The sequence below is a fragment of the Abramis brama genome, assembly GCF_963993115.1.
Source record: "Abramis brama genome assembly, chromosome: 2".
Classification (NCBI taxonomy): Eukaryota; Metazoa; Chordata; class Actinopteri; order Cypriniformes; family Leuciscidae; genus Abramis; species Abramis brama.
In genome coordinates, this window is record NC_139964.1 from 2,768,795 (window position 1) to 2,795,998 (window position 27,204).

A 27,204-nucleotide genomic window follows, 5' to 3' on the forward strand; every position below is an offset into this window, starting at 1 on the left:
TCTCTTTCTCTCTCTTTCTCTCTCTCTCTCTCTCTCTCTCTCTCTCACTCACTCACTCACTCACTCACCCTCTCTCTCTCACTCACTCACTCACCCTCTCTCTCTCTCTCTCTCTCTCTCTCACTCACTCACCCTCTCTCTCTCTCTCTGCGTCTCCTTCATCTGTCTGATATTCCATTGTGTTCATTCTAGTCTTAATTTCATTAACGAAAACTATGACGAAAAATGTTAACGACTGTTTTTTCCATGCCTAAGACAACAGAACAACATCAACATCATTAAACACTAACTATGACTACATTAACATGCAATATTGTTGCGAAAAGATGAAATAAGATGGAAAAAAATGATATAAACGTAATAAATCTAAACATGAATCTCAACTTTTTTGTTTGTGATTGTGGTTATGTAATAAACGCACTCATGCAACTTCTGTGTGATGATACACCGTATTTTTATTGATGTTTTATTTGAAAAAACATTAAACATTATGCTGTATGACTAAAATATGACTAAAGTTTTCATTGACGAAAACCAGACTTTAAGACCGAGACTAAATGAAAGAGATATCTGACTGTTTCCTCCAGTCGTCCCGCGGCCCAGAGAAAGGAGAGAAGGGAGAGCCGGCGCTGCTGGGAGAGGGGACTCTGATTATGGGACCCCCGGGCCTGCATGGTGCTGAGGTAACCTCACCCGCCGTACATCATCACTGTGTTTATCATGTTTCACGTGCGTGTGAATGACAGGCGCTGCGTTTGGCTTGTTTCCCGCAGGGGCCGCCGGGTGAACATGGTCCAATGGGACCCCCGGGACCGATCGGAGATCCAGGAGACCCGGTGAGACACATGGACACACACTCGTCATGATCGCCAGGCTAATGACTGATATCACACACTATTACACCGTCTGTCTCTCATTAGGGTCCTGAGGGCCGTCAAGGACTTGCAGGGGCTGATGGGATACCTGGACCTCCAGGCAACCTGCTGATGTTACCGGTGTGTGTCACTGACTGTCTGTCAATCACGTGATGTTGGTTTTGGAGCTTCGTTTGAATTGACAAAAACACTAGCGTTTTAAATTTAAATGAGCCATAACTCAACCGGTTCATATGTGAGTCTGGTCCGGATCATGCGTTTGTGTGTTTGAATCCTGTGTGTGTGTGTGTGTGTGTGTGTGTGTTAGTTTCAGTCTGGTGGTGATGCTCGTCTGGGTCCCGTCATATCGGCTCAAGAAGCTCAAGCTCAAGCCATCCTGCAGCACACCAAGGTCAGACACTAACTCTACACTAACTCCACACTAACTCCACACTAACTCTACACTAACTCCACACTAACTCTACACTAACTCTACACTAACTCTACACTAACTCCACACTAACTCTACACTAACTCCACACTAACTCTACACCAACTCTACACTAACTCTACACTAACTCCACACTAACTCTACACTAACTCCACACTAACTCCACACTAACTATACACTAACTCCACACTAACTCCACACTAACTCTACACTAACTCCACACTAACTCTACACTAACTCCACACTAACTCCACACTAACTCTACACTAACTCCACACTAACTCCACACTAACTTTACACTAACTCCACACTAACTCTACACTAACTCCATACTAACTCCACACTAACTCTATACTAACTCTACACTATCTCTACACTAACTCTACACTAACTCCACACTAACTCTATACTAACTCTACACTAACTCCACACTATCGCTACACTAACTCTACACTAACTCTACGCTAACTCCACACTATCTCTACACTAACTCTACTCCAACTCTACACTAACTCCTCACTAACTCTACATTAACTCTACACTAACTCCACACAAAATCCACAGTAACTCTACACTAACCCCACACTAACTCTACACTAACTCGACGCTAACTCCACACTATCTCTACACTTACTCTACACTAACTCTACACTAACTCCACACTAACTCTACACTAACTCCACACTAACTCTACACTAACTCTAAACTAACTCCACACAAAATCAACACTAACTGTACACTAACCCCACACTATCTACACTAACTCTACACTAACGCTACACTAACTCTATACCAACTCTACCTGAGGTTTGAATAAATCTTGACCAGTTTCAGAAGTGTTTTTGATTATTTAGAGGCAGTATTTTCCCCCGAAGATGATTTTTATGGACATAAACATCAGGGTTTTAAGCGCATTAAACAATTTATGACAATACTTGCAATTTGTCAAGTCAGCTTAATTTTTACAGCGCTAATACGATACAGATTGTTTCAAATGCCACTTTAGCGTAACAAACAGCAGATTAACAGAATCAATTATGCAAACTTCATCAGATATAGTTCAATTCAGCTATAAGCAGCTCTAGAGATTCATTTGAATCACTTCAGTTAACCCTCTGGGGTCTAAGGTGTTTTTGGGGTCCTTGAGATGTTCTGACATGCCCTGACATTTGTGCTTTTTTCAGTTGCTTATAAACATATTAATGGCAAAGGTGTAATTACACTCTATTTGGCACAAACAGGGCTACCATAATATGTGAGCAACATGTATGTGCATGTTTTCATTTTTGAGAGAATAATGTTTATGCATGGTTATTGAAAAAACTAAAAATGAAAGTTTCTGAAATAAGGCCACAAAACATGAAAATCATCCTGCCTAATCATTCACATAAAACGATACATTGATTTAAATTTTGTGAAACACTTTTAGTTTGGAAAGGCAATATGCGGATGGGGCGTAAACGATCCAACACCATCATGAATATTTAGTGGTTCACACCTGAGAAGTTCACACCCATAATGAGCCTTTCATTCAGGTGTGTCACTGAGCCACAGGAAAGAATGCAAGGACTATATATATATATATATATACAGTGAGGAAAATAAGTATTTGAACACCCTGCTATTTTGCAAGTTCTCCCACTTGGAAATCATGGAGGGGTCTGAAATTGTCATCGTAGGTGCATGTCCACTGTGAGAGACATAATCTATAAAAAAAAAAAATCCAGAAATCACAATGTATGATTTTTTAACTATTTATTTGTATGATACAGCTGCAAATAAGTATTTGAACACCTGAGAAAATCAATGTTAATATTTGGTACAGTAGCCTTTGTTTGCAATTACAGAGGTCAAACGTTTCCTGTAGTTTTTCACCAGGTTTGCACACACTGCAGGAGGGATTTTGGCCCACTCCTCCACACAGATCTTCTCTAGATCAGTCAGATTTCTGGGCTGTCGCTGAGAAAGACTGGCTAGGCCACGCCAGAACCTTGATATGCTTCTTACAGAGCCACTCCTTGGTTATCCTGGCTGTGTGCTTCGGGTCATTGTCATGTTGGAAGACCCAGCCTCGACCCATCTTCAATGCTCTAACTGAGGGAAGGAGGTTGTTCCCCAAAATCTCGCAATACATGGCCCCGGTCATCCTCTCCTTAATACAGTGCAGTCGCCCTGTCCCATGTGCAGAAAAACACCCCCAAAGCATGATGCTACCACCCCCATGCTTCACAGTAGGGATGGTGTTCTTGGGATGGTACTCATCATTCTTCTTCCTCCAAACACGTTTAGTGGAATTATGACCAAAAAGTTCTATTTTGGTCTCATCTGACCACATGACTTTCTCCCATGACTCCTCTGGATCATCCAAATGGTCATTGGCAAACTTAAGATGGGCCTTGACATGTGCTGGTTTAAGCAGGGGAACCTTCCGTGCCATGCATGATTTCAAACCATGACGTCTTAGTGTATTACCAACAGTAACCTTGGAAACGGTGGTCCCAGCTCTTTTCAGGTCATTGACCAGCTCCTCCCGTGTAGTTCTGGGCTGATTTCTCACCTTTCTTAGGATCATTGAGACCCCACGAGGTGAGATCTTGCATGGAGCCCCAGTCCGAGGGAGATTGACAGTCATGTTTAGCTTCTTCCATTTTCTAATGATTGCTCCAACAGTGGACCTTTTTTCACCAAGCTGCTTGGCAATTTCCCCGTAGCCCTTTCCAGCCTTGTGGAGGTGTACAATTTTGTCTCTAGTGTCTTTGGACAGCTCTTTGGTCTTGGCCATGTTAGTAGTTGGATTCTTACTGATTGTATGGGGTGGACAGGTGTCTTTATGCAGCTAACAACCTCAAACAGGTGCATCTAATTTAGGATAATAAATGGAATGGAGGTGGACATTTTAAAGGCAGACTAACAGGTCTTTGAGGGTCAGAATTCTAGCTGATATACAGGTGTTCAAATACTTATTTGCAGCTGTATCATACAAATAAATAGTTAAAAAATCATATATTGTGATTTCTGGATTTTTTTATTTAGATTATGTCTCTCACAGTGGACATGCACCTACGATGACAATTTCAGACCCCTCCATGATTTCCAAGTGGGAGAACTTGCAAAATAGCAGGGTGTTCAAATACTTATTTTCCTCACTGTATATATATTTAACACATGAGCAGAAATTGGCAACATTATAAGCTTATTTGATTAGGCAGTATTTTACAGTAAAAACTTTATAATCTATCCAATTTTTGTAGTCGATTTTTACTCATCTTAGTATATCAATAGAGTTTGCTAAAAGCTGTTTATTCATTCACACACAGAAACGCGATTCATTTTGAAACAGTATTTGTGCCAGCTGTTGTAGCTACACAACAGCGCGCATCTGTGCATTCATTCATTCACGCACAGAAACGCGATTCATATTTAAACAGTCTTTTTGCGTGTACAGACACTTGCGATTAGAACAAAGCATATATAGAACTGACCTATTCCTCAGCCGGATCTGTTACTCCTCGAAATGAAACTTCCAGAACTTCTGAGGTAAATTTTCCAGGATTATTTGAGGATTATCAAAATAGTATTATTCCTCACAGCGTCGTAAAGTACATGACTCTGAAAGTGAACTCGCAGTGTGTGTTATCCAGCTGATGTGGGTGTTTCACAGGATTGCAGGATCGCCTCACATTTGCGTTTGAATAGCGCGCGCTCTCCGTGGGCGGAGTCAAATTAAAACATAATGAGCTGAGATAAGAACGACTGACATCTCTCTCTTTTCATACAAATTACATAAACTGAGAATATTTGTTTTTTATAAAAATTACTTCATTAAAAAGAAGAGAATTCAAGCTTCATGCCTGTGTGCCTGTGTGACTGTTTGACTGAGTATTCGCTGAGTTACAGTTCATTTTTGGACGTGTTTCAGAATGGACTTCACTGACAGAGAGAAGGCAGAACTTGCATCATGTTTATTTTTCTTTATTTGGCAAAAAGCACAACACTTTGTTTTTATTGTGAGTATACACAAAAAAAATACACCTAACAGGATCGATTGATGTATAACATAAGTATGTCAAAATCAAAATCAAAATAGTATTTTTACTCTCTCTTGCACTGATAAGGAAAAAAGCGAGCAGATCACGCCGGCGTGATTGCCGACCTCAGGGGGTTAATAATAATAGCTGCACAATAATGGGTGTTAAATATAATATTAACTTTAAGCACAAATAGTAATACAAAATCTTATAGCACATGAAACACACAAATATATATGAATTAATTGTCCAGTTGTTGTTCAGTCAAATGTCTCGAAACTCTTCAGCTTTTGGGTTTGTTTTGAAACCTTTTCTACACAAGCAGAGATTTTAATTGGCATGATTCTGATGCTTTAGTAACCAGTGTTGGGGAAAGTTATTTTAAAAATAATCTGTTACAATATTGTGTTACTCCCTAATAAAGTAATTACTTGCGTTTCATAGTTACTTCTATGGAAAGTGACCTGTTACAATATTGTGTCACTCCCTAATTAAGTAACTACTTGCGTTACATAGTTACTTTTTATGGAAAGTAATCTCTTACATTACTTTTGCGTTACTTTAATCTCACCTGGTTGAGGTTTGATCTCTTTCAGGCCTTACAGGTGTTTTACTGAGAAATTGTGAGAAAAGTGTTTAATGTAGTTATGGATTCAACAACATAGCCTATGTAACGCACACACATATAGAATATTATTATATCCAGAACACTTAGAATATTTCCTGACCTCTAGAGCGATGTGAGCCATACTAAAGATCTCTTAACATTATGGTTCATATTACCAACTGTACAACTCTTTTTATTGAAAGTTGAACGTAATGTGTTGTGTTACTTCTTGCACTTTTTGTCTGTTCCCGCACATGCATGAGTGGGCATGTACAAGCGACTACATTATGGAGGACGGAGATACTTTTATTTCAGTAGTTTAAAACAATTTTTAAGAGAAGTAGACAGAAAAGTACCATGCAAAGTAACTCCAATATTAATGTGTACATTTATAAAGTACACATGTTAATTTACTGTTACATTAAAAAAGTAATCTGATGTAATGCATGTTACTTGTAAAGCATTGTCAATACCTACATTAATTCTAGTTCTAACTCATTTGCTCATAATTCAGATTTGTCCTAATGCACTTTTAACATGCTTTGCATCACACTGATGAACATGTGTCCTGATGTGTGTGTCTCAGCTGTCTCTGAAAGGACCGCCGGGACCGTTAGGACTCACTGGACGCCCGGGACCGCTGGTGAGTGTATTCAAACATTATGATGTTAAAAGTTTTATTTTTATTTTGTAAATGTTTATAATTAAGATCAGTGTTAGGTTAGTCTGTATTATCTGTAAAAACATGTGTATGTGTGTGTGAGTGAGTGTGTGTGTGTGAGTGTGTGTGTATGTGTGTGAGTGTGTGTGAGTGAGTGTGGCGCCCTCTAGTGCTCTTGTGTGTTTGTGCTCTGGATTACACAGTCAGCTGAGGTTATGCGTGTCATCAGGTTTCACCATTTACAGTTTTACCGTCATCTGGACAATTACACAATTAAACAAATTAACAAATATAAAAACAAAAGAACAAATAAAACTGTGTGACAGTCTTACCATCAGAGTTTACTTTCAGTTTAATGTGCTTTATTGGTTATAAAGGACTTTTAAGCTAGTAAAGAAGTGTATGTCTGTAACTGTGTGTTTGATGATTGTGTGTTTGATGATTGTGTGTTTGGTGATTGTGTGTTTGATGATTGTGTGTTTGGTGATTGTGTGTTTGGTGATTGTGTGTTTGGTGATTGTGTGTTTGGTGATTTTGTGTTTGGTGATTGTGTGTTTGGTGATTGTGTGTTTGATGATGAGTGTGTTTGGTGATTGTGTGTTTGATGATGAGTGTGTTTGGTGATTGTGTGTTTGATGATGAGTGTGTTTGGTGATTGTGTGTTTGGTGTGATTGTGTGTTTGTCAGGGTTCTCCAGGGCCGCGGGGTCTGAAGGGAGATTATGGACTCACAGGACCACCGGTACGAGATTATGACACTCATTAGATGTTCATATTCACTCTACAATACCAAAGTTTGGAATAATTGTGTGTGTGTGTGTGTGTGTGTTCAGGGTCCTCGTGGGCTGCCGGGGGCTCCGGGACTCAACGGTAAACTAGGCAAGAGGGTGAGTCTCATCTGCACACAAAACATACCAGCAGATACATGCCTGAACACCTGAAATACACCAGTGTGTGTGTGTGTGTGTGTGTGTGTGTGTGTGTGTGTTCAGGGTCGTGGTGGGATTGACGGAAGCAGAGGTGAACCAGGAGAAACAGGGACTAAAGTAAGTTATTCTGTCATGCATGAGTGATGCATTATTTGACTCTTGTAATGAGTTTGACCTCATGCAAATGGATTTTGACAGAACAAACAATATTTATTCTATTTTCTGACCCATCAAACACACTCTGTGCCTCATAATGAGTTCAGAACATCAGAAGTTAGAGGAGACGAATGAGACATTGAATGTGAAGATGAATATGCTGATGAAGATAAGGCGATGATGAAGATGATCTCTTTTGGTCTCATTTGTGAGCCTGTAGGACACCTGAGATGATTTCGGTGTGTGTGTGTGTGTGTGTGTCATTATCAGGGTGACAGAGGGTTTGATGGTTTACCTGGTCTGCCTGGAAACAAGGGTCACCGGGTAAAACACTCTCCATTTACACACATATCATATCATCTCAATATGAATGAATAATCATGAGTGTCAGAAACATCTATGTGTGTGTGTGTGTGTGTGTGTGGTTGGTGTGTGTGTATGTGTGTGTGTGTGTGTGTGTGTGGTTGGTGTGTGTGTATGTGTGTGTGTGTGTGTGTGTGTGTGTGTGTGGTTGGTGTGTGTGTATGTGTGTGTGTGTGTGTGTGGTTGGTGTGTGTGTGTGTGTTGGTGTGTGTGTGTGTGTGTGTGTACGCAGGGAGATACGGGGAAGAAAGGGCCATTTGGTCCTCCAGGAGCCCCTGGAGAAAAAGTGAGTGAACATTTCTTTAATATTCTTTAAATGCATAGCAACACCCGATCAACCACCCAGAACATCCTAGCAACTGCATAGCAACACCCGATTGTCACAGTGTCTGGTTTATGTTTCCCCGGGTGTCCACTAGAGGTCTCTTCCCCATACTGTCACCATTCAGTCTGGAACTGCATTTCCCATAATCCTTTGTCTGTTCTCGTCACTCGTGATTGCACTCAGCTGTTCCCTATCACATTGTTAGTGTCTGTGTATAAATACCCTGTCTCTTTTAGTCCTTGTCACGGAGTCATTGTGTTATTCGTCACATCACTTCTGAGGTCTGTTTCCTAGCCTGTTCTTGTTTTGTTTCTTTTGTTTGGATTGATTATATGGATTTTGACCCCTGCCTGGATGATTATGATTTTGGATTGCCCTAACAATAAATATACTGCTTTTGGACCTATCCCTGTTTCCCGTGTGTGGTCCTGTGACACCGATCAACCATCTAGAACATCCTATCAATTGTAAAGCAACACCCGATCAACCACCCAGAACATCTTAGCAACTGCATAGCATCACCCGATCAACCATCTAGAACATCCTTGCAACTGCATAGCAACACCCGATCAACCACCCAGAATGCCCTATTAACTGCATAGCAACACCCTATCAACCATCCAGAACATCCTATCAACTGCATAGCAACACCCTATCAACCACCCAGAACATCCTAGCAACTGCATAGCAACACCCCATCTATCTCTAGTTGACGGTGATTATATGATTGTTTCCAGGGTTCAGATGGTCAGCCGGGGCCGAGAGGTCAGCCAGGAGAGCCGGTATGTGTCACTCCTTTAATCACCTTTATTATATATTATACAAATATGGATCATCATCTTTATTGATCCACTGATGTGTTTGTCAGTGATTGATGGACAGGATCAGTTGTGTGTTAACAGATATTCCTCAGTGAATGGTTCTGTGTGTGTGTGTGTGTGTGTGTGTCAGGGTCTGGCGGGGTTGACGGGTCAGCGGGGTCTTCCTGGTCCTCCAGGTCAGCAGGTGAGTGATGTGTGTTTGGGTTTCATCATTGTGTTCACGATAAGACCACTTCAGCCAACGGGAGGTCACGTGACTTTTAAATGTCATTTACATTCATATTTATGTCATGTAGCATCATGTCGATGACGTGTGTGTGTGTGTGTGTGTGTTTGACAGGGTATTCGTGGGATTGATGGAGTTCAGGGCTCAAAGGGGAATCTGGTGAGTACACACTGACCTCAGATCAGCTGCAGGGCATGCTGGGAATGTGCTGATGACATCATCATGACATCACACCCTCTCCTCTTCTTCACACAGGGGCCGGCTGGAGAACCTGGAGCTCCGGGACAGCAGGGGAACCCGGGATTCCAGGTACACACACACACACACACACACACACACATACATACACACACACACACACACACACACACTCTCCTGACGATCTCTCTTCTGTCCTGCAGGGTTTTCCTGGTCCTCAGGGAGCGATCGGATTACCAGGAGAAAAGGTGCCGCTCTCTCTCTCTCTGTCACAGTAAATCACTGATACTGGTTTCAGGGAGAATATACAACTGAAAATACTCAAGATTAACCATCAGAGACACACTGAACTCAGCTGCTCTTAAACACGTACATGAAAGTGTTCAGTGTGAAGCAGGGCGGTTCCTGCAGACTTTAACAGGTGTGTGTGTGTGTGTGTGTGTGACTCAGGGTCCTCAGGGGAAGCAGGGAATTAAGGGTTTGCCTGGAGTGGACGGCCCGCCGGTGAGTGTGTAACACGTGTGTGTGTGTGTTGTTGATCAGTGCTCCTGCTGTTCCTCATGATGCCACTGCACACACAGGGTCATCCAGGACGAGAGGGGTCGCCCGGGGAGAAGGGCCTGCCGGTGAGAGACGCGTGCGTGTGTGTGTGTGTGTGTGTGTGTGTGACATCATCTTAGTGTCCCGGTGTTCACATCACTGATTGCTCTCGTGTGTGTTTCCTGAAGGGTGCAGCAGGTGTTCAGGGGCCTGTGGGATATCCCGGACCCAGAGGAGTCAAAGTACTGATGCCTTCTTCTAGCACACCTCAGTGTGTGTGTGTGTGTGTGTGTGTGTGTGTGTGTGTGTGTGTGTGTGTGTGTATTGACTGTACGTGTGTGTGTTTTAGGGAGCTGATGGGCTCAGAGGACTGAAGGGCAGTAAAGGAGAGAAGGTGAGATCATCACTTACACATCAGTCATCATAATTCATCATTTCAGTCTGACATCGTCAACATCCCCATATCTCCACTGATCATCATGTCAAGATTTCATAAACACCCTCAACATCCCAGCACATCTTCATATAGTACATCTCCAGACATCGTGAGACATCATAACATCAGCATCATCATAATGAAGTGGTAAAAACAAGTCTCCTGTTTTTAGTCCTTGTTTCTTGTCCACTGTACGGGAGATGCTGATGCCATGATTCGTACCATAAATAGATCCAGAGAGGTGTGTTGATGTTCCAAACAAATAACTGAAGTTTATTAAATCAAAAATAAAGATGCATTGTAGCATAAAACAAAACAAACAACTTTTATGCCACTTGAAAAGACTGTGAGAGAGCAGCACCAGCGCCCCCTCCTGTCAGGGATGGCCTATCCTTTATACATCTTTCCCCCTCTCACCTATAGAGGGCACACACTCACACTCACAGAAATAAACACAATTAACAGTATAACAACACACTGATATTTAAATTAACAAATTTATACAAATTAAATAAGGTAGTAAGTATGGCTCCGACAATAATGTCCCCAGACTTTAGACATCTTCATATTTTACATGTCCAAACATTTTTAAACATCATATTACACAACCGTTCAAAGGTTTTGGATCGGTAAGATTTTTACCGTTTTTGAAAAAAGTCTCTTCTGTTCACCAAGGCTTTGTTTATTTGATAAAAAAAAGAACTAATATTGTAATATATGTAAATCAGCTGTTTTCTCTGTGAATAAAACACATGCTCAAACACAAACTGATGCGCGACGCACCGGTCTCGTGTCTCTCACGGAGGAGCGACCTCAGTGAAGGAGGAGAGAGGACCAGGCCTGGGCTATTTTAGCAGCAGTCGTCTCGTCCATATGGGGCTGCGGTCTTTCGCTTTGTTGTTTGGTTATTTTACGTTATTAAAGTCTTTGAATGTTTGCGGGTTCCCACCTCCTTCTTCCCACAACACAACTGCATTACCCCCCCCCCCCCCCCCCCCCAAAAAAAATTCTTACTAACTTTTGAACGAACAAAAGATTCTATTTCAGAACTTTCTATTCATCAAAGAATCCTGAAATAAAAATGTAAATAACTGTTTTCAACACTGATAATAATCATAAATGTTTCTTGATCATCAAATCATCATATTAGAGTGATTTCTGAGGGATCATGTGAGACTGAAGACTGGAGTAATGATGCTGAAAATTCAGCTTTGATCACAGGAATAAATTACAGTTTACTATATATTCACATAGAAAACTGCTGATTTACACTGGAATAGTATTTCACAATATTACTGTTTTTTGTTGTTGCATTTTTAATCAAACAAATGCAGCCTTGGTGAGCAGAAGAGACTTTTAAAAACATTAAAAATCATACCGATCCAAAACTTTTGACTGGTAGTGTAAGTCTAACATCCTCACGTGTCCAGATATCATAACATCTTCAGAAACTAGCACAAGATATTTCCAGACATAGTGAGACATTATCATTTCTCCAACATCATCACAATCCTCACATCCAAATATAATGTCCCCAGATTTCAGCACATCTTCATACATCACATTTCCAGACATTATGAGACATCATAACATCTCCAACATGTTCCCGTCTAGATGTGATCAGATGTGCAGATGTTTTCCAGAGGTTTCTAAAGCATGTGAAGCGAACACATGACCTCATGTCTTTAATCACATGTTGATGGATTGTTGTGTGTGTGTGTGTGTGTGTGTGTGTGTGTGTGTTCAGGGTGAAGACGGTTTCCCAGGAGCAAAAGGAGAAATGGGTTCTAAAGGAGACACTGTAATGACACACAACACAAACACACTAATGAAACACACAAACTCACACACACACACACACACTAAAACATGCTGTTACCCCATCTGTGTGTGTCAGGGAGACTCCGGTGCTGCTGGGATGCGTGGTGAGGACGGTCCCGAGGGCCCCAAAGGACAGAGTGGCCCCTTGGGTGAATCCGGACCCTCGGGCATCGCTGGAGAAAAGGTGAAGCAGTCTAATGCAACATCATCAAGGGTTGGGTATCGTTTGAATTGTAACGATTCCGATTTCGACTCTGCCTATTGATTCCGATTCTTATCGATTCCTTATTTTGATTCCATTAAGTAAAAAAATAATGTTTTTATTGATTATTGAATGTTAGGCTGCTGTCACTTTAAGAGCTGAAAACAGTGAGTCGTCTCGCACCTGAAGGGTTTAAAGCCATACTGAAATGCTCACAAAGGAGTCGATAAGAATGGACATTTTTATTTCATACCTCAGACCTCGAGTATCCGATTCCCAACCCTAGTTGTAATATGAAAGAAAAAATTATACTGTATCAAGCACCCTTTTTTGCACTCTCTTTTTTTCCCCTTTTTTTCCTTCTGATTTTGTCCCTCTCCTCGCAGGGAAAACTGGGTGTTCCAGGTTTACCAGGTTACCCGGGACGTCAAGGCCTGAAGGTGAAGCATGAGCACGAGCAGATGATGAACAGATGAAGTTTTAGTGGGGTGGGAGAGTAACTGCTGGTCTTGTGGTGGTCTCTTCTCAGGGTGCGGATGGTTTTCCTGGTCCTGTCGGAGTTCCGGGAGAGAAAGGGAAGAAGGTCACTGAACACATCCCTGTCATAAAAACACTTGCGCAAACACATAAGTATGTAAATGTGCACTGATGTGAGAATACTGTGTTTCTCAGGGTCCACCGGGTCCTGCAGGGGCCGCGGGTCAGAGGGGCCCTAATGTGAGTGTCCCCGTCCACACTGAGGATTATCAGCATCCAGCTTGAGTCACATCCAACATCACGAATGTGTGTGTGTGTGTGTGTTGTCAGGGTGCTCGAGGAGGGAGGGGTGCAAGAGGACCCACTGGGAAATCAGGAGACAAGGTCAGAGGTCATATCAGGTCTATAATACAGCATAATAATGAGCTGAAGCCAAACACTCATTGTGATTATGAGTCTATTCTGATGCACTCTGTTCATATTATTGTGTTGAAATGACTGTAAAGGGATGACCCATCTCTGTTCTAGGGGTCTTCGGGACATGACGGCCCCCCAGGGCCCTCAGGAGAGAGAGTAAGAGATTGTCACACACATGTTCAAATGTCCAAACTGGACTGAAACCTGGAAATTAACAAAGATAGGATTTAATAAAAATTAATCAAACTAATCAAATGCAAGTAAATGAGTGTCATTGATCATGTGACTTGATTAATGCATGTGCTCAAATACTGCAGGGGCCACAAGGACCTAATGGACGTGTAGGTGAGATGGGCCCCAAAGGACCCAACGTGAGTGACCCTCATCTTCACCTCATGATAATACGACACGTACAGTATTCCCAACATCTTCCTGTTTGCAGGGGCCTGGTGGGAAGGACGGCCTGCCGGGTCATCCAGGCCAGCGGGGGGAGCCGGTGAGTCCCGCAACATCTACACACAACCTTGTGGAACTGTAGGATCCGAAATCGCCCCCTATACCCTCAAATAGGGCGTTATTTGAGGGGACGGGCATTTGTTGTGGTGTCCGAAACCATAGTGGACTTTATTGAGTGCACTCATTCTATCCCACAATGCACCGCAATAATGAGTGTACAACCGATGCACGCTCAACGGCTGTCCGAATTCAATCGCTCTATTTCACTCACTCCTTCAAGTGAACAGTATTAGTGGACTAACGTAGGGAATAGTGAATGAGGGTTTAGGATTTCGGATTCAACCATGATGTATTTTTGTAGGCCAACCCATACTGGCTTCTTCGACTAAAATCCCAATTGGATTTTTTCATTGACTTGTGGATGATTGCAGAAGACCAACAGAAAGTTTATGATTCTAACTTGTTTCTTACATCATGAAAATCTTTACAGATGAAGACTGTGGTTTTGTTCCTTTGAACCAGAAAAACTTCAGCTGAATGAATGAACTATATCTATAATCTTTCATTTTGTTTGATCAAATATTAAATGTATCAGCAATATATTCACACGTTAATGAACACGTACATTCAAATTATTACACAAATAAATACAACTGAATAAATTTAAATCAAATGTAAAATAACACTGCATGGTTTTCTTTTTATAAATGAAATATAGATGAATCCTTGTTAAAGCTACTGAAGTTATTCAGTCAAGAGCAGTGAGTGATTTTCTTTTGTTCTCTGATTAACAGTAATAACACTGACGGGTTTATTAGGCTGCTGTCCCTTTAAGACCGAACGCAGGATCCAATATATGCGTTTATGATCACTTAAGACATGACCAACTGTGTTTTGACATACTTTTGTGTGTATTTGTCCATTCAAGCGCAAGAAGACACACACAAGAGTTCTATTTTGGATCTTCTTGCGCTTAAACGGTTTAAAACCACTTTAAAATGCACACACAGGAATCAAAATTTTTATTTAATTACAAGTCCTGATTCCTTACCCTAGTTTTGATGGTCTGTTTTTGATCTGGTGTTTGGCGTTTTGGTTCCCGACAGGGTTTCCAAGGAAAGACGGGTCCTCCGGGACCATCCGGTGTCGTTGGGCCGCAGGTGAGAGTTCATCGCTCAGGGATCTTTTAAGAAGTCTTCATAACTGGGTGGATTCTTGTTTTTTGTTTTATTTGTTTAAACGAATGACCACAGCTGTTGTTCCCACTGGTTGTGACTTTGTTTCCAGGGTAACACAGGAGAAACCGGACCGATGGGAGAGAGAGGACACCCGGGCTCCGCAGGACCAGCCGGAGAGCAAGGTTTACCTGGAGCCGCTGGGAAAGAGGGAGCAAAGGTGAGACAATCAATGATAACACTTCCTTCTGTCTGCGCTTTCCTTTCATTTCTGTCGTCATCTCATCATAACATGCGTGTGTTCGGTCATCAGGGCGACCCTGGAGGCTCGGGTACTTCAGGAAAGAACGGTCCAGCGGGTCTGAAGGGTTTCCGCGGTAGTCGTGGAGCGCCGGGTGCCATGGTAACAATACTGTATCCGCCTGTTTCATGATTGTTGCCAGTGATTCTTTATGTTGTTATATGACCTCAGTTGACCTATCGGTAAGCCCCTCCCCTCGAACACAGATCAGCCAATGGCAGTTGAGTATCAGTTGCACGGGGAACTCAGACATCTTTAGGTTTCATCGCCATAGAGAAACATTGGAAGATCTGAAGCTCTCGTTGGTTTTATGGTGTTCATGCTACAGAAATGTTGAAGCGATGTGCCTGGGGTTCCTGTAACACTGATCCAGGATCCTGAGAGGACGGGCACAGGTGTTCATGTGTTGAATCACTGCACTGTGTGTGCGTTCACCAGCTCGTTTCAGAAGTGTGATAAGATTTGCGCAAACAGACCAATCATCTGCGCTATACGACTGAAGCCCGGTTCATTTATAATATCACTGATGTGAGCGCAGAAACCTGGTTCCCAAAGGATTCAATCCCGATGAAGACGAAAACGTTAATTTTCTGGTTGTCATTGTCAAGTTAGCAAATCCATTTGTTTGTCAGAGATAGCAACAGTAACTTAGGGGTGCGGGGCTTACCGATAGGTCAGTTGGACTGCCGCTGATTGGCCAGTGTTGTCATGTGACCTGTGCTCTCTTGTTTAGGGGCCGGTTGGATTAAAGGGCGGGGCGGGGCCGATCGGGCCCCCGGGACCTGCTGTATGTGACCTCATTCTGTAATCTCACAAAAACACATAGAGGGCTTATGACCTGGAGATGTTCTAGACTGATTCTTCACATTCTGTTATACATCCAGTCAAACCGAAATTTATTCAGACACCTTCAACATTCCTCACATTCTCACAGTTTATTCGCTATAGTTTAGAAAATGGTAATAAAATATGAGCAGAACTCAGTTGATATTTGACTGGTTTTGTCCGTCCTTCTGTTAGACTGTCTCACACATGAATTATGTTGAATATCTGTCAGCTGTTAAATTTAACTACACAATTAGATAATACCAGTTTAGCTCAACCAATCACCAAGCAATGCTTCATTGTGTTCAGTCTGTGTGTAAAAAGAGCATTAGCAATTAAAGAAAACACACTTCAGCAAAACATGATCAGCTCAAAGTGTCCGAATCATTTTTGGTCCCAAATTTGACTGGTAGTCGCTGTATGAAGAATTATTGGGTATAATATGTCACAGTTTTCTTTATTTTGCTCTCCTCACTTACATAAATGAACTACAGTGTCCTGCACACACTAGTGAAACAAATATCAAAAATGATATCTGGTGTCTGAATAATTTTTTGGTTTGACTGTATGTATGTAGATACCAAGTATATTAACTTATTAATTCACAAATATGTGTGTGTCTTCTCAGGGGCCCACGGGTGAAAGGGGCCCCTCAGGATTGGCTGGTGCCATTGGTCAGCCTGGTCGACCTGGAACCATCGGTGGGCCTGGACCAATGGGAGAGAAGGGAGAGCCAGTAAGACACGCCCCTACGCACATGCGATGATAAATCTCAGCCATTGACCCGTGTGTGTGTGTGTGTGTGTAACGCTGTGTTTGTGTACAGGGAGAGAAGGGTCCGATCGGACCCGCGGGACAGGATGGTGAGCAGGGGCCGGTGGGATTGCCAGGAGCCGCTGGCCCTCCAGGACCCCCGGGAGAGGATGGGGATAAGGTGATGCTCATCTGTGCTTAGTAGAGATGATGTTTGTAATCTAGAATGGACTTTTTGTTGTATTGTTAGTTAAGTGAATCATCACAAGCACTAGTTGTGAAAATGTCCAAAAAGCTGCAGTGGGTTCAAACCTCCAGGGCCTTCATGGCAGTGACCCAGGCCGAAGAGGGTGCACTCTGGCTGGGGAGAGAGTTCCACGGTGCCCATGGAGGAAGTGACTCTGAAGCCAAGCTCTAGAAATGGGTTAGGTCAGGGTTATAGGGATAAATACGAAGATTGGTTCTGTAGGTCATCGAGAGCTGGAACTTGGTATATATACTAATTGGGTGTGTGTGTTTGTGTGTGTTTGTCAGGGGGAAACAGGAGCTCCAGGACAGAAAGGCAGTAAAGGAGACAAAGGAGAATCAGTGAGTGTCTGAAATACTGAAATACACACACACACACACACACACACTGCTGCTAATGACCAGCTTGTTCGTCTCTCAGGGGCCCGCAGGTCCAGCCGGCACTCAGGGGCCCGAGGGCCAGCCGGGAGCACCGGTGAGTGTGTTTGAGGAGGAGCGCTGTTGCTGTGTTCAGAGAGAGTGTGTGTGATCGAGTGTGTGTGTGTGTGTCAGGGTGTGGATGGCGAGACCGGTCCCCCAGGACAGCAGGGCATGTACGGAGAGAAAGGAGACGAGGGCTTGAGAGGATTCAAGGGCTCCAGGGGCCCCGGGGGACTACAGGTACGTGATCATTCACTGTCCCTCCTCCATCACACATCAGGAGATAATCATATAATACAGGTGTGTGTGTGTGTGTGTGTGTGTGTGTGTCTGCGTGTGTGTGTCTGCGTGTGTGTGTCTGCGTGTGTGTGTGTGTGTGTAGGGAATGCCCGGTCCTCCCGGAGAGAAAGGAGAGAGCGGGAACGCTGGTCTGATGGTGAGCTCATGGATTCATCTGTCAGATATGATCATGTTTATTAATCTCTATGTTATGTGACTCAGAGTGTGTGTGTTTGTGTGTTTCCAGGGTCCTCCTGGTCAGTTCGGGCCCAGAGGAGCTCAAGGGCCCTCTGGTGGACAGGTACACACACACTCACACCTTCACTTTCTGAAACCATGATTTTATAAAAAGCTAATAATTAATCAAAACAACAAAAAGGTACAAATAAAATAAGTTAATATTTTTCTAAATAAAAACAATCAAAATAGAAAAAGATTAAATATTATATTTGCTGACCTGCATGTCATGTGACCATTAACTGACATTAGAGAATCGTGAGCATGTGAATGTGTTGTTAAATTATTGAATTATTAATTTACAATCTCAGTGGGACTTAAGTCAATATTTTAGCTCAAAAAGGGTTCAGCTGAAAAAGTTTGGTAATCACTGATCTACACCACACACACACACCCACACACCCTCTCTCTCACACACACACACTCACACACTTGTGTGTTTCAGGGTCCTCCTGGTCGTCCTGGTGTTCGTGGTCAGCCTGGTGGAGTGGGCGAGAAGGTTCGTACAGTTAAACATGAGCTGATGATGCTGATGATGGTGACGGTGATGATGATGATGATGATGATGATGATGGTGACAGTGATGATGATGATGATGATGATGATGATGATGATGATGATGATTGACAGGGTGAAGATGGCGAGTCAGGTGATCCTGGAGCTGTTGGTGTTTCTGGCAGCGCAGTGAGTCCTTCTCTCCTCTGAATATCCTGTGTGACTCGCATCACTTCCTGTATCGCTGCTGCCACACGTGCGTGTGTGTGTGTGTTGTCAGGGGGAGAAGGGCGAGCAGGGAGAGAAAGGAGACACGGGACCACCCGGAGCGGCAGGTTCACCAGGAGCCAGAGGAGTACCTGGAGAAGACGGAGGGAAAGGGAACGCGGTCAGTGTGTGTGTGTGTGTGTGTGTGTGTGACACTGCAAAAAATGATGTTCTTCCTCAGTATTTCTGTCTTGTTTTCCAGCACAAATATCTAAACATTCTTCTACAGTCCCCCTGTAGTCAATAATTGTATCCCTAAAAACTCATCTTTGATCACCAAAATGACATATTTAAACATTTAAATTTAAAGGCATTATTGTTTTTTTCTTGAAATAACTTGAATGTAACTCGACACCCTTGCCTCATTTAGTATGAGCGGTTCTATGAATATGCAAATGAGCCCCGCCTCCACTCACTCACTCAGCTCAGAGATCCACTGGTTGACGATCACACGTTGATCTGATTGGTTACAAGGTAGTTTGTGACGTCAGAAACACCAGCGATTTCAAAGCGTGTTTTTGAGACTCTTTGGTTCACTGCAGTTTTAAGGAGAAAATACTCAGCAATGGTGTCGACTTTTTGCTGAATTTACACATGCTTTGTCTTAAAGCATATTAAAAACACCACATAGACACATAAACAACATTAAAAGCTGGATTTTCACCACAGGTTGAAATCAAGATACATTTCCTGGAGAATCAAAATTTATTCAGATATTAAGGCTTGTTTACTGAAAAAATGCATCAAAATGAAGGGACTTTATGCCTAAAACATGAACAAATATCTGCTAATGGAGTCAGAAAAATAAACTTAATTCAAAAAGAAAATAACTTTTCTGACTTTTTAAAAAAGCTAAAACTCACTTAATTTTCAACAATTGCTCATAAAAATATAATTTTCACAAATAAATGTATCTTGATTTACACTCATCATAAAAGGGTAGTTGTGCTGGTCTTTTCTTCTCTATTGTGTCATATATCCGAGTGAAACGCTTCTGGAACAAGAACAAATGTGGGCGGGGCTTGACTGTGTCTGTGGGTAATTGATTGGATGGTTCTGGTTTGCTATTGGTGGATCTCATGTGAGTGACAGGTTGCCCCGCCCACATCTTCAGAGAAGAGATGCTGCAAGAGGAACTTATTCTGATTCAAGATTATTAACACAATATTGATGTGCACTAATAAATCATTTACAATTAACACTGCAATATTCCAAAAAATTGTCAATTTCAATTTCACTTTAAAGGAACACTCCACCGTTTTTTGAAATAGGGCTTATTCACCTTCTTTCCTACATTTAGATAGGTGGGCAAATGCATTTTTGTCTCAGTGCATGCATTGTTTTAGTTTGACAGGGTCGGCGCTAGCTTAGCTTAGCATAATGAATGGAATCCTTTGTTGCCAGCTAGCATGTCCTGAGTAAAAGTGATATAAAAAAAAAAAAACCCACCTAATTACTTCTTGTGGCCTGCGTATTCACAACAAGTACAAATAGTGATGCAGATTAACACTAGGCGATTTCCTAGGCAGATATTGACTTGGGACTATATTAGGGGGAAGCACAGGCGAAGCACTGCTACTTGGGCGCAGAGATATCACACCCAAGTAGCAGTGCTTCGCCTGTGCTTCCCCCTAATATAGTCCTTAATATATAAGTCAATATCTGTCTAGGAAATCACCTAGTGTTAATCTGCATCGCTATTTGTACTCGTTGTGAATACGCAGGCCACAAGAAGTAATTAGGTGGGTTTTTTATATTTTTTATATCACTTTTACTCAGGACATGCTAGCTGGCAACAAAGGATTCCATTCATTATGCTAAGCTAAGCTAGCGCCGACCCTGTCAAACTAAAACAATGCATGCACTGAGACAAAAATGCATTTGCCCACCTATCTACATGTAGGAAAGAAGGTGAATAAGCCATATTTCAAAAAACGGTGGAGTGTTCCTTTAAGAATATTTGTACTGGAAAACAGGACAAGAACACTGAGATAGAAACTCATTTTTGCAGTGTATTATCTGCTGACGAACCCTCTCTCTGTTTCCCTCCAGGGTCCGATCGGTTTTCCTGGAGATTTGGGCGCTCCTGGAGAGGCGGGCGTTAACGTGAGTATCTCCGGTGACGTCAGTCAAACACACTGTGATCGGTGCTGATAAAACATCTCGTCTGTCCTCACAGGGGATCGACGGCACTCTGGGATCTAAAGGAGATCACGGGGATCCTGGGAAATCTGTGAGTCTGTTCTAGTGCAGCACTAATATTTATGTCAAATGAGTTTCAGGTAGTTTTAGTTCATGATAATAACTCTGGTTTCGACTCATTGCTCTGGTGATTAGGGCCCTCCAGGAGCCTCCGGAGAACCAGGACCTCCAGGAAGACCGGGACGCAGGGTGAGTGTGTGTTTGTGATCGGTCGGCTCAAGCACTACACGATTCAACTGTGTTTGTGTACTTGTGGAGCCTTGTGTGTTTATATATGTGTGTGTTCCTCATTTAGGGTCACTTGGGTCCTGCTGGGAAAGAAGGGCGGCCGGGCCTGAAAGGAGACAAGGTGAGTCAATCAGTTAGAAACACAGACACACTGTGTCTGAACTAGAGGATAAATCACTGAGGCTTCATTCACAGCTTCTGTCACACCACACCCGCCCACAGTGAGATCTCATTGGTCCAGTGGTGTAAACGCAGTGACACACTAAACCGACAGGCAGTGTCATTGTTTTTGTGGTGTGTTCTGCACTCGTCGGACCCCGTCTGTGGATTTCCGCCCAGTCGAGTCGGCCGATAGCCTTGTGGGCAGCACCGACATATAGCGCTGTTGTGCTTCGGGCGATCCAAGTTCGAATCCCGGATTGTGGACCTTTCCCGATCCCGCCCTCTCTCTCTCTCCCACCTCACTTCTTGTCCACTCTATACTATCCTATCATAATAAAAAAAAATCTTTAAAAAAAGTCAAAAATCATGTTGAATCAGCAGGGAATCCCTGAGTATGAAACCAAGTCAAGTCAAGTCTCCTTCTTTTATACAGCACTTTTAACAATATAGATTGTTTTAAAGCAGCTTTACAGTGATAATAGGAAATTAGAGTAACAGAGATTGTTTAGGCTTCACAGCAGCTCTAGAATAAAGTTATTGTCCAGCTAAAGTTAGTTTTTATTAATTCACTTCCGTCACAATGATCATTAGTTATTAACTTAGGGGCTGCTAACACGACACCGTTTCAACTAAAACCCGAAGCAAACACTAGTAAACTCTTGAATGAGATCAGAGAGGATGTTCTAGGGAACTAATGGTCCTCCTGTTGACACTGGATCTCTGTCCGTGTTCAGGGAGCTCCGGGATACGAGGGCCTCATGGGAAAGCCGGGGCCGGTGGGCGGTCAGGGGAACTCTGGGAAGGCCGGACCTCAGGGGCTTCCAGGAATCCCTGGACCAGCGGTGAGCTTCTTTCCTAAATTTGTTAATGGTTTTCTACAGACTCATGTTAAACTTTCTCTACTCAAACCCACGTTTCATGAGGAACATGTAATGAAGTCATGAGTTTATAAATAGCCTTATCGTCCAGTAATATCCTTAAAGTCAGCAGAACATATCTATTATTTAAATGCATGTTCACACTCTCTCTCTCTGCTATAGGGAGAACAAGGGCTGAACGGACCCCCAGGTCAATCGGGACCCCCGGGGCCGATGGTAACGCCTCATTAATCACTCCTCATGCGCTGATCTTTAATATGATGTCAGACTGATGATGTCATTGCACGTGTACAGGGCCCCGCTGGACTGGCAGGACTGAAGGGAGATCCGGGCAGGAAAGGAGAGAAGGTACGTCATCTCATATATACACACACACACACACTGGAAATACACATGATTTTATCTGAGTGTGTGTGTGTGTGTGTGTGTGTGTGTGCTTCAGGGTCATGGCGGTCTGATTGGGTTGATTGGGCCGCCGGGTGAGTTCGGAGAGAAAGGTGATCGAGGACTGCCGGGAAACCAGGGGCCGCAGGGAGCCAAAGGAGAGGAGGTGAACACACACACACCAATATACACACTTTCACAAACGCGGACAAGAAGATGATTTCACTGTGTTTCTGCTGACAGGGTCCAGTTGGACCTCCAGGACTCAATGGACCTCCGGGACCACCGGGACTGTCTGTAAGTCTAGTCTTCAGACCCATCAGGGTGTTCTGTGTGCGTTCGGGTTTGTTCTGGTGTCACAGCTTCTGTCTGTATCACTGTGTTTCAGGGGTCCATGGGACAGAAAGGATCTAAAGGAAGCCAGGTGACACACCGAATTTCATCTCATTTGTGTGATTTCGCTCTGATCATGTTTCGACATCTATTTCCATTAGAGTGTTAGAGTTATCCCCCATTTACATGTATGAAGTAAACTGATGGCTTTATTAGCATTTCCTCTGTCGGGCCAAAAGCGGGCGGATAGTGCGTGCCAGGGCCAGTCGCGTTTCCACTGTCTCTCCCAGGGCTTGATCGGGCCTCACCGGGGCTTCCTCGGGACCAACGGCCAGGGTTTTCTGGCCCGGCGAATACCTTGGTCTACAGCTGGCCAGCTCGGGCTTGAGAAGTGGTTACGAACAGAGTCAGAGTTTGCCTGAGTCTGGAGACGCCAGCGCCGGATGATTCTATACCAGCTAACATCAGCATTAAAGACTGATTTAACATCATTTTAGCTCAAAACTCACTTTCATGTTTGAATAACTTCTGTTTGTGATCCGATGTGGATTCTGATCACCGTATCAGGCAGAAATATTTATATGCGATGCAAAAGACTATGCACGCTAATCATTACCATAGTAAACATAGTAAATATGAACGCTTGAAGAAATCAGACAAATCATATAGGCTATCACAATCGTGTATTTATTTGATCTGTCAGTACGTCTCGTCTCTTTATACCGGACTGTCTGATATCCGTATTTAGCTCCGCAAATGTCATAAAATAAACTAACTTTTCGGGAGCTTCCTCTGTTTCTCTAAATGAAAACATAACTGTACTGGGAGAGAGTGCTAAAGCTCCTCAGGTCGTAGTTTTGGTGGAATATTTGTAGAAATTATCATTCTTCTAAATGTGATGTAAACACAGGCTATGTAACTAAACAGAAACAGACGCAGCTGAATTAAGTACGTGTCTAAATACCACTTTATCTCTGTGTGACTAATGTGCAATCTTGACAAATTAATTCATTAGGATTAATGTATCACTGGTTATTAATGTATCACTAGGATTAATGTATCACTGGTTAAACCTGTGGTAAAACATCGATGCTTGGGTTTTAAATCTTGAAGTAAACAACAAAGGGCCACATTTATCATGTTCGTTCTGCGATCTCGCTAGTTTCCATTGATTTTTTTTCTGATTAGTTTTCTGATAAAACTTCCGTTTGTTGGTGAAATGTTGGGTTTGTGTGACGTTGCGGGTGTGTTTTAGTGAAGCGCTGCAGAGATTCTGGCCCGACAGTGGAAACGCGGCTATTCAAAGCAACTTAAAATAAAGGAACAAAAGCAATTGGTCTCAGAGCTCAATCCACCGCACTGGAACAGAGAGGGTGAAGGGTCTGGAAAGCGAGAGTGAGCGTGTTCTTATCAGTCTGTGAGCTCATGAACACCAGCGGATACTGAATAATGTGAATGATGTGGTTTATTTAAGGGCCCTATTGGACCCAGAGGAGATACCGGTCCTGCCGGACCCCCAGGACCCCCGGTGAGTCTCCAGTCCCCATGTTTTTAGGATGAATAAATGGCAGAAGGAGCATTAACAGAGCAATGCTCTGTCCAGGGTTCTCCCGCGGTGGGAATGGTGGCTCCTCCGGGACTGGACGGCCGTGGGAAGAGGAGGAGACATTCGGAAGTGGACGGAGCCTCTGTGGAGGACGGAGAGATGCAGGACGAGGAGGCTCAGGGGGAGGAGAAGGACATGGAGGAGGTGTTCGCCTCTCTGTCATCCATGAGGACTGATGTGGAGGGACTCAGAACTCCCCTGGGAACCTTCCACAGTCCCGCCCGCACCTGCAAAGAGCTGTGGATGTGCCACCCCGAGTATCCCGACGGTACGGGGATCCAGTCCGCACTTGATCCAGTGCTGGAGAATGTTTTTCATGCTTTCTCAGACCGACTCTGATTTCTCTGCATGACTTTTGACCTCAGGTGTTTACTGGATTGACCCCAACCAGGGTTGCCATAGAGACGCGTTTAAGGTGTTCTGCAACTTCACAGCAGAAGGTGAAACGTGTCTCCAGCCACACAGCAGCATACAGTCGGTGAGATCTTCAGTCACACTACACCTGTTGGGATGAAGTTATGATGTAAACCTGTACTTCTACAGCAGAAGCAATACCTTAGGCTTTTATATCTGCCATGTGTCATCAGAAATAAAGTGACGTGTGAATGATGTTTATTGTGCACAGGTCAAAATGGCTTCATGGAGCAAAGAGAAACCAGGAACCTGGTTCAGCCAGTTCAAGAAGGGCTCACAGGTCATTCATTATTGTGTTGTTGTGTTATCTTTAGCCTCTGATCCCTTCATTCACACTCTGTCTGTCTGCCTCGTGTAGTTTTCGTATGTGGATGTGGACGGAAACCCCGTTCATGTGGTTCAGCTGGGTTTCCTGAAGCTCCTGAGCGCCACGGCCCACCAGAGCTTCACATACGTGTGCCAGAACTCGGCCGGCTGGTTCGACAGCGCCTCCCTCAGCTACACACACGCACTGCGCTTCAGAGGCGGACACGGGGAGGAGCTGACGCAGCAGAACACACACTACATCCAGCCCACGCACGACGGCTGTCAGGTACACACTCACCCCGTCTCACTGTGAACAACACACTCGCCCCATTCCGGCAGCCATTGAGCGTACATCAGCTGTACACTCGTTATTGTGGTGCATTGTGGGATAGAATGAGTGTACTCAATAATGTCCACTGTGGATTCAGACACCACTACAAATGTCTGTCCCCTCAAATAACGCCCTATTTGAGGGTATAGGGCGCGATTTCGGATTCAGCCTTAGTGATTCCTGAATCAATCCATATGAACAAGCCAGTGAATCCTGAATCAGTTTACATAAATGACTCAGTGAATCCTGAATCAATCCATATGAACAAGTCAGTGAATCCTGAATCAGTTCACATAAATGACTCAATGAATCCTGAATCATTTGACATTAATGACTCAGTGAATCCTGAATCAATCCATATGAACAAGTCAGTGAAACCTGAATCAGTTTACATAAATGACTCAATGAATCCTGAATCAGTTTACATAAATGACTCAGTGAATCCTGAATCAATACATATGAACAAGTCAGTGAATCCTGAATCAGTTTACATAAATGACTCAATGAATCCTGAATCAGTTGACATAAATGACTCAGTGAATCCTGAATCAATACATATGAACAAGTCAGTGAATCCTGAATCAGTTTACATAAATGATTCAATGAATCCTGAATCAACCCATATGAACAAGTCAGTGAATCCTGAATCAGTTCACATAAATGACTCATTGAAGAGAGCTCCCTCTGTCGTGTGACGTTCCCCGTGTGTTGTGTTGCTCTGTGTGTAGTGGCGTTCGGGGCAGGACCGGACCGTCCTGGAGGTGGACTCTCCTCACTCGGACGCTCTGCCGCTCATGGACGTGGCCGTCACAGACTTCGGGAACTCCAGACAGAAGTTCGGGTTCAGCGTGGGGAAGGTCTGCTTCAACGGCTAGTCCAGAAAAGACTTGTATATTTATACATCAGTCCTTCAGGTGCTTGTGTTTGTCTGATTCTCTGAGAACAGGAAGTGGTGCTTGAAGGGAGATCATGTGACATGATTACACACATCCAGACCTCACAGAGATTCACATTTATTTTGTACTGTTTGTTTGAGAGATGTTGATGTATTTTTCTATTTGTTTGTTTGAATGTTTGGTAATCTTGAGGCCGTATTTTAACTTGTTTACATGATGTAATGATTTTAGTGTTTAATATGGATGGAGATTCTCTGATAAATACTGTTTGAGAGGAGAGATTTTTAAATAAAACTATTACTTAATAAAACCACTGGTTTAGGACACGTGATTTACATACACAAATCAGCTTTCATTTCAGTTCGAACATTTCCCTGAATAAATGTGTGATTCAATATATATAATAACTTATAAATTATCCATTGCCTCTTTCATGATGATCTTCAAACTGAAGCTTAAACACAGTCGTACCTGAGCTGCAGAAATAAAACATTAATAA

General features: G+C 43.1%; 1 protein-coding gene across 1 annotated transcript; it reads left to right on the forward strand.

Moving 5' to 3' along the window:
• Positions 1-557: 557 nt before the first annotated feature.
• Positions 558-27,015, forward strand: col5a3b (collagen, type V, alpha 3b; the record flags this gene model as incomplete). The annotated part of the gene is made up of 58 exons (XM_084093108.1): positions 558-683; positions 747-836; positions 921-995; positions 1,183-1,266; positions 6,527-6,583; positions 7,289-7,342; positions 7,434-7,487; positions 7,593-7,646; positions 7,956-8,009; positions 8,281-8,334; positions 9,111-9,155; positions 9,325-9,378; positions 9,535-9,579; positions 9,676-9,729; positions 9,822-9,866; positions 10,069-10,122; positions 10,200-10,244; positions 10,347-10,400; positions 10,508-10,552; positions 12,342-12,395; positions 12,492-12,599; positions 13,004-13,057; positions 13,147-13,200; positions 13,290-13,334; positions 13,425-13,478; positions 13,623-13,667; positions 13,829-13,882; positions 13,954-14,007; positions 15,074-15,127; positions 15,255-15,362; positions 15,456-15,545; positions 16,177-16,230; positions 16,897-17,004; positions 17,095-17,202; positions 17,556-17,609; positions 17,689-17,742; positions 17,820-17,927; positions 18,070-18,123; positions 18,214-18,267; positions 18,649-18,702; positions 18,834-18,887; positions 18,979-19,086; positions 21,018-21,071; positions 21,145-21,198; positions 21,303-21,356; positions 21,463-21,516; positions 22,292-22,399; positions 22,598-22,651; positions 22,730-22,783; positions 22,878-22,985; positions 23,063-23,116; positions 23,208-23,243; positions 24,627-24,680; positions 24,756-25,026; positions 25,124-25,236; positions 25,384-25,452; positions 25,531-25,764; positions 26,538-27,015. 58 exons carry the CDS (start codon positions 558-560, stop codon positions 26,682-26,684), a joined length of 4,245 nt encoding a protein of 1,414 aa, XP_083949234.1. The 3' UTR covers positions 26,685-27,015.
• Between the last annotated feature and the right edge of the window lie 189 nt (positions 27,016-27,204).